Genomic DNA, 7,937 nt, shown 5'->3' on the forward strand with positions numbered 1-7,937 from the left:
GTAAGACATTGGTGTTGAAGCAAAGAGAAAGATATATTTCAATCTGGCAAAAATAAAAAGTCAAAATCGCTTTGCTACATTAAGTGCCATTAACACTGATAAGGAAAAATCCTATTTTCCATTCTTCAACCAATATTTTGTGTACAAAACTTGGCCATTTCAAACAGGAATATTTCAAGCTGCAGCTATTCTCATTTAGAAATATGGGGCACAAATTGATCTGTTGACAGAAATAAGGCCAGTCATTTGTTTACCTGGCCTTCTTAATTCTACAGTTGACAGTTTATATCAAATGCTATTTCTTGTTTTGCAAATAATAATTAATACCCTTGGGCTGACAAGAAGAGTACTGGTTGATGTTCTTAGAAGTTTTACCACTGTAGCTTAGTTCATCTGTTGTGTCATCCAGTAGCATAAGTCAGGAATTCTGATTTATACTTTTCATTGTATTCAAAGGAAATGGAAAACAGAGTTCATACAGGCATTACAGCAAGCAGATATGATTTAACAGTGTTGAGATAGAAATTGAACTGTATGACCAAGAAGTATGCATTATTCACCTTGGTATTAGAACTCCTAGAATAGTGAACAGAATGGTAATAGTAGCTACCTTTCATTGAAAATATTTTGAATACCAGGCAGTAAGTTAAATACCGAGTATGAAATACTGGTGATAAGTCTTCATTGTACAAAAAGAGGAGAGAAGCATAAAGATGAGCTGATAGAACCTGTGGAAGTTAACATAAAAAATTTTGAAAAGTGGTGTACCCACATCACAGTACTCAAGAGGGAAAGATGCCAAACACAATGAGAATAGAGATAGGCATTGGAATTGTTTGCATTCTTTAAACAACATTAGTCTGTTTAACAAGAACACAATAGAAATTTGATTAAGAACTGGCACACTTGTCATATTTTATTTGAGATCAGTCTGAGAGTAAGATACTATCATGCTGTAGAAAACAAGACACGTGGAGTTAATAGTACTTTGGAGTATAGATATATGCCGTACTGCATTTAGGAAAGTTGGGAAGTTAATGATGAGGGGATGAAAAGAAACTACGGTTGATTCAAAGTATGAAGTTGAGCCAAATCACTGAAGGATTATTCCTAATACAGATCATGGGTATTTCTCCAACTTGTCTTGTTGAAATCAGTGTGATCGTGGAATTGTGCAACTAGTTGTTCAATTTGAATCACCAAGTCTTCCCTTAGATTGGGGCCTAGGAGGAGTCCTCAGGAGACAAAACACAAGATGGATTAAAGTTTATTGTGTTGGTTTTCCTCTGTTGGGATAATACTTGAAGCAATTTAAGATTCTTGAACCATTTTCATGTCAAAATTATGGGCAAAACCCTAAGAATCACTTTGGTTAAAGACTTGACATAGAGGCTATCATTTAGCCCACAAATAAATCCTTTAACATGGTAGTTACTATGATTCTCATCTTACTGATGCTAAATGAAGATTTAGAGAAGTTAGGTGGTGTGTATAGGGTTTTTAAACAGTGTATTAGTATAACTAGCTTCATATATCTCAGTCTTGTTTTAAAGTGAGCCATGAACAATTGACTAGAAATAAAGTTTCTAAGAATTAGTTAAGTAGTCAAATTAATACTTACCATTTGTCAGAAGGAGGTAGGAGAGAATAATAAGATAGTTATTGGGTGATTTTGATTAGATGGCAGTTTTGGTACAGAAAAATAAAAGGATGTAAGACCAGCTAGAAATTCAAGGGAGAAATTCTTATCTAAGCCAGAGGAATGGAACAGGCAAGGCAAAATAGGCAGCTGGGATTTTTGCTTCATTTCCAGGTAACTGGCTGGAGAATACAAAGAGATCATACTCATAAAATGTTACATGTCAGCTGTGATCTCATCCAATATCTTCACTGTTAAAGATGTCCTGCTAATGTAAATGTAAATGAGACTGAAGAATTGGTTTCACAAATCGAGTTCCAGATGAATTAACCCGTCTTCCGTTCTACAGTGCTTTGTGTTCAAGCCCAAGGGTCCATTAACTGAGCACATAAATAGAGTTTCACACCCTCAAAGTCTGCTCTGCGTGCTGAGCACAGATGCTCCCAGCGTTTTTCCTCTGTGCCCACGTGGAAAATCCTCCTGGCATTTAAGATCATCATCTCCCTCAAGCCTTGCTGTCAAAAAAGAACAACCCTAAGTGAAATATTGCAGATCAGTGAGTTGGTAAACCAGCTAGAGACACAGTGTGTTACAGCCCATCAGACCTATGAAAATGTCCCACTTTGAAGATGTAAGAATGAGAGAGACACTTGGAAATTAGGACCAAGAGAAGTGTTTGATATGTGGTCAAGTGTAGATGAGCTTCCTAGGCAAGATTTTTTCATTTTTGGTTCATAGTTCTTAAACTGAGTTGCAGTAGAGTTTATAAATTACAGTAAGTGTAATAAAATGAAAAAATTTTAGTACTGATGTGTCTGGCATTGAAGTAAATATGACATACATGGTATCACTTAGTTCCTTTCAATCCCACAAACATGTTGATGTTACTGTTAACACATTTTACAGGTAAGGAAAGAGGCTCAGAGAGGTGAAATTCCCTATCCAAGATTAAAGAACAAGTGTTAGAACCAGATTCAAATGTATATCCATTATGACTCCAATGCCTTTGTTCTTCAAACAGTAGACTACACTGCTGGAAAACAAAAGCCATAAACTCATAAAAAGTAAATGCTTTTAAAGACACCAGAAATTCTAAGTACCTAACATGCTCTGTGTGGTTTAAGAAAAATATTAATAGTAGCAAGGATTTTTTAAAATTTTTTTATTTTTTTTTTATTTGACAGGCAGAGTTAGACAGTGAGAGAGAGACAGAGAGAAAGGTCTTCCTTCCGTTGGTTCACCCCCCAAGTGGCTGCTATAGCCAGAACTACCCTGATCTGAAGTCAGGAGCCAGGTGCCTCCTCCCAGTCTCCCACACAGATGCAGGGACCCAAGCACGTGTGCCATCCTCCACTGCCTTCCCTGGCCACAGCAGAGAGCTGGACTGGAAGAGGAGCAACCGGGACTAGAACCCGGTGCCCATATGGGATGCCAATGCCACAGGCAGAGGATTAACCAAGTGAGCCTTGGCACTGACCCCAGTAGCAAGAATTTTTAACATGTCCCTGAGACCAGGTTAGGATATGGTTCATTCATGACTCAATTCGTGGGAAAGTCAGATGAACTTGTTGCTGGTAAGATCGAATTCCGAGAGGCACGATCCAATTCTGATTGTTTAATAGAACTAAATTTATCTAGAGTAAAAGCATTAATCAGGAAAATGAATTGGGAAATGCTCTGTACAAGAAATGAAAGCTGCTACTTGAAGGAGGAAAACCAAGGGATTGTATATAATTGCTGTTGATTTTTCAAATAAACCACCAGGCTAAAAGGACACATCGAACAGATTCAATGGGAAAAATCATCTTAGATTTTGGGAGTCACTAAACAGTAGTGGGGTATAGATAAGTGATGTAGTTAAGATTGCTTGCACTACTAATACAGTGAAAAGATTCACAATATTTAGTAGCAGGACTTTTTTTTTTTTTAATAAATGAACTACAATTGACCTTTGAAAAAGCTGATGACAGGAAAGCAGGTATAAACTGATGGTTGCTCTTATCAAGTTTAAATATTTGAAAAGGTATAATTCATGCAAATGTTTAGCCTTTTTTTCATGATGCAAGGGTAAAACCTGCCTAGGCTGGTATTTACCTTTCTAATTAGAAAAGCTTGAGTGATGTGAACAATTAAGATAATACAATACCTTTACAAGATAATTAATCTTTTCTTTGTGATTCATCCTACCACATCCTAAGCTGATAATGTTATTTACCTCCCAGTTAAGGGTATGTTAGAAGGTAATTGGAGCCATTTGCTTTGACTATCAAAGGAGAAAAGATCATGCAATTTGCATCTCATATATCTAGAAATTAAAACTGAAGGACTGACCACTTGACACCACAGAAGTTCCTGAAATGAAGCCTGCTGAGCTCAATTTGTTGTGGCGGCTAAATGATTCCTCTTTCCAATTTGAATGCATGATGAAATCCCTATTAGAACATTGCACTGTAATAATTGACAACATAATGAAACTGCCAAAGACGAAATGCAAATACTTCTCTACTGACCCTTCAGAACTGACTCTAAACTCTATCTGCCTCTGCTAGAAAAAAAAAAAAAGTCCCTGTTTTTTCTACATTCTATCTACCTATCAGGGACTGCTGAGACATTCTTTGAGAGACCTGTACTTTGAGACTGAAACAGCAACAGTAGGTTGTAGATTTTCTGGTAGCCAAATAAATATACAAATTGAATTAGGAGGAATTGCTTTCATATATTGCTAAGTTGTATTACCATTTTATGGAAGAGATGTATTTTCAGCATTGAAAAAATTTGGGAAAATATCGTTAGAGTCCTGTAGCTTCATTTAAAAATTATGATGTTTTTAGTTTTTTGGAATTTTCATCTAATCCATGAAAACTTGATGGGTTATCGGTAAAGGTCTTGGAAAGTTAGTAATCTGAATGTACTGTTTGTAATTTTTTGTTATTTGGTTTCTAGCCCTTTTTTTTTTTAAAGATTTATTTTATTTATTTGAAAGACTACTGGGCATTGCCTAAAATAGTTCCTGACAACATGGCGCCTGGCGGATGTTCGAGGGGTGTGTTTGAGGCCGCTGCATTTAAGCCATGCAAGATCGGACCACCTGCAGGGATAGGTCCAATTTAGTTCCGGACATATGGACAGTGCATGATCCCTATACTTTGCTTAAGATGCCCCTGTGCGTAGTCCACCCACACCTGCATGACCTTTTTACTGATTGGCATGTCTTTTGTAAGTCTTAAAAACCTGTAGACTTCCTCAATAAAGTAGTTTCTGCTTCGAAAGAACTCACGGGTGCTTGCTGTGTTCTTGACCCGTTGACCTTACCTTTCCCGTTCGCCTTGTCGGGGAGTACTTATACTGTCCCCTGCTGGTCAGGGGCCAGCCTCAGGCTTAAGACCCCAACAAGTGGCACCCAAGGTGAGGCTCGATGGACATGAATGACTGACTCTGGCCCGAGAGAAGGACTGACTCTGGCTGAAGTGAAAGTACTGGTGGACACGGCTAAGTGAGGCTCTCAAGGTAGGGTACCACCTTACCTGGTAAGGTAAGGTATCCCTGAAAGGATGGGGCAATCACATGCTAAGTCTGATGACCCAGCACCTAAGGCACTGAGATACATACTAAAGACTCACGACTTAGAAATGTCTGATTCTCAAGCCGCTGAGGTTTGGGAAGCCCTTACTGAAGCGGCACCATGGCTCGCTGCTGCCAATCTTTTTGACTGGTCCACATGGGACTGGGTGGAACAGCTGGTTCAAAAACAAGAGATCTGTCTCGGGACTATTCCTCCATTGGGGACCTACCCTACCCTATCTACCCTTAAGGCTTGCTTTCCACCGACCCCAACTGAAGGAAAGTTGCACAAAAATTCTTGCACACCTAAGCCAGTTGATATGAAACAGATGAGCTGGGCGGCCTTTGATGAGGAATGTCAGAAGGCTCATAAATCCCCAGAGGCAGTTGAAACTAAGGTAGAGCCTTCAGGTGTGGCGGTAACCCCTAAAGGCCCAGTGCTACCTCAACCCACGTGCCTCCAATTACAGAGGGGACGTCCGGTCTTGTGCCACCCATGTGGCCACCCCCTTATGGGCATTCCCCTCCCTTGGATCACCCGCTGCCAGATCTGAATGCCTTAAGGGCTGATTCTGAGGCCAGAGTGCTGTTTAGGACATCTGCCATTCTTTGAGTCTGCTGTGTATCCTGCTTCCCATGGTGGGTAATTCTCTCCATTTTAATTCTATCAGTTAGTATTAGCAGCAGGTCAGGCTTTTTTTTTTTTTTTTTTTTTTTTCCAAGGACATAGATTTATTTGAAAGAATGACAGAGATGTTCTGCCCACTGGTTCATTCAGAATCAGGCAGGGCTGGGCCAGGTGAATGCCAGGAGCCAGAACTTCATCTGAGTCTCTTGCATTGATGGCAGGAACACAGTACTTAGGGCGTCACTGACTACCTCTCATTTGGAAAGCAGCTGGATCAGAAGTGTGGAATAGCTAGGACTCGGGTCAGGCACTCAAATAAGGGATGCAGGCCAAAATTTATCTTAACCTGCACCATGATGGCTGCCCCTGAGATTTGCATGTTAAGGAGCTGGCCCTCTGAAGAAGGAAAGGTCAAGGCAAAATGCAAAAGCAAGTGTCAAAGCCCTGAGGTAGCAGTATGCTCGTGGTGTGTGAGGAACAGAAGGAAAACTGGTACAGTGAGGGACTAAGCCATCACTCTTGGAGCTTGGATGAAATAGTGGGCATGGAGGAAGTGATGGATGTGAACATCAGTGTGATGTAGTCTTACTTGTCCCACCTAGCTGGAGCAAAACGGTGCCTGTGGGATTTACTCGGGTTTTTATGCTTGAAGTCCATGTATAGAACCCAAGTTTCCTTTTCTCAGGGAGGAGCTGTGTGATGAGGCAGGCAGGATTACATGCTATTCATCTTCCAAGGGAAGCAACTGCGATGGTATAATAACAGGGTCCACCAATTTCCTGCAGGTTCATAACGGCTACAGCCCAGGATAAGTTTGAGAGGGGTCGTTCCCACACCTCAATGCTGCTTTCCTTTCTAAGCAGGTACCCCTGCTTGCCCAAGGGGTCCTGGTTGATGGCAATCACATCTTTATTCTGAAGTAAACTTTTGGCTTGAGGGCTGATGTGTCTGAGGTCATTAGACATGATTAAAGGAGCTGCCATGATAGCCCAGAGAGCCATCTGAGTTACTTGTTGATTCCAGCTGAGGCCAAAGTTGCCAATCACTAACATATCTGGGTCATTCCAGCCCCCTGGTCCAGCAACATCAACAATTTTCTCCTGGTTAGAAGATGTCCAGGCCAAGATACTCTTTATACTTTCCCAGGAATCATAAATGTCAGCAGAATTTCTCCAGTGATTGCAGTATGTCCGAATTTTTGTGTAATTGGGCTTATGAAAGGGCCACATATAAAGAGGCCACTCACAGGAGTATACAATGCTTCTGCCAGTCCTGTTCAGAGCCAAGGACATGTACTGATAACCTTCAATCAAATGCTTCACACTGTCACAGTGACAACCATCAAATTTTAGCAGATCTACTCCCCAGTCAGCAAAGGTCTGGGCATCAATGTCATAGTGTCCGAAACTCCCAGGGTACCCTGCACAGGTTTTATTTCCAACATCTGCATAAATCCCTAGCTTTAGTCCTTTGCTGTGGACATAATCAGCAAGGCGGCGGATCCCCCCAGGAAAGCGCTGAGGGTCCGCCTGAAGCCTGCCTTTTGGATCTCTTTCGGGAGCCATCCAACAGTCGTCAATGCAGAGGCATTCATAACCGGCATCCTTCCAGCCGTCTGAGACCATGAGCTCTGCCGTCTGCATGAAGAGATGCTCACTGATGCAGGATTCCGGCTCTGCCTGGCAGTCAAGGTTACATAGGAAGCGCTCCCAGTGTAGCCAGCCCATGGTAGGTGTCCTCGCCAAGCCATTGTCCAATGCCCTGGCCCCAGGGACGCCCCAGAAAAATAGGAAGAGGAAGCGAAGTGCAAGCAAGCAACCCCGCCACTGACTTCCGCCTCCCGACTTCATTGTCACGGTGATCGCACAGTGCAGCAGGTCAGGCTTTAACCCATTGCGCCACTGGGCCAGCCCCTCTAGCCCTCATCTTTAGATACTGACTGGATTGTCAATTGTCTGACGGATAATCTCATCAGCATTTTTTACCAGTGATCACTTTTTCGATATTGAAAAGAACACATTGTTATATTTAACCCCCAGACGCTGTTGGCCCTATTTGTTATTTTCTTGTAGAGTTTTCTCTTTTATTGTTGAAACAAAATTTTCAGAG

The 7,937-nt window shown here is 41.4% G+C and overlaps 1 protein-coding gene across 1 annotated transcript; it reads right to left on the minus strand.

Annotated features, from left to right (window-relative positions):
• Window positions 1-5,894: 5,894 nt before the first annotated feature.
• On the minus strand, window positions 5,895-7,696 carry LOC100354674 (alpha-galactosidase A-like). The gene has a single exon (XM_051843585.2). It carries the CDS (start codon window positions 7,676-7,678, stop codon window positions 6,554-6,556), a length of 1,125 nt encoding a protein of 374 aa, XP_051699545.2. The 5' UTR covers window positions 7,679-7,696; the 3' UTR covers window positions 5,895-6,553.
• Between the last annotated feature and the right edge of the window lie 241 nt (window positions 7,697-7,937).

The sequence above is a fragment of the Oryctolagus cuniculus genome, chromosome 6 (genome assembly GCF_964237555.1).
Source record: "Oryctolagus cuniculus chromosome 6, mOryCun1.1, whole genome shotgun sequence".
Taxonomy (NCBI): domain Eukaryota; kingdom Metazoa; phylum Chordata; class Mammalia; order Lagomorpha; family Leporidae; genus Oryctolagus; species Oryctolagus cuniculus.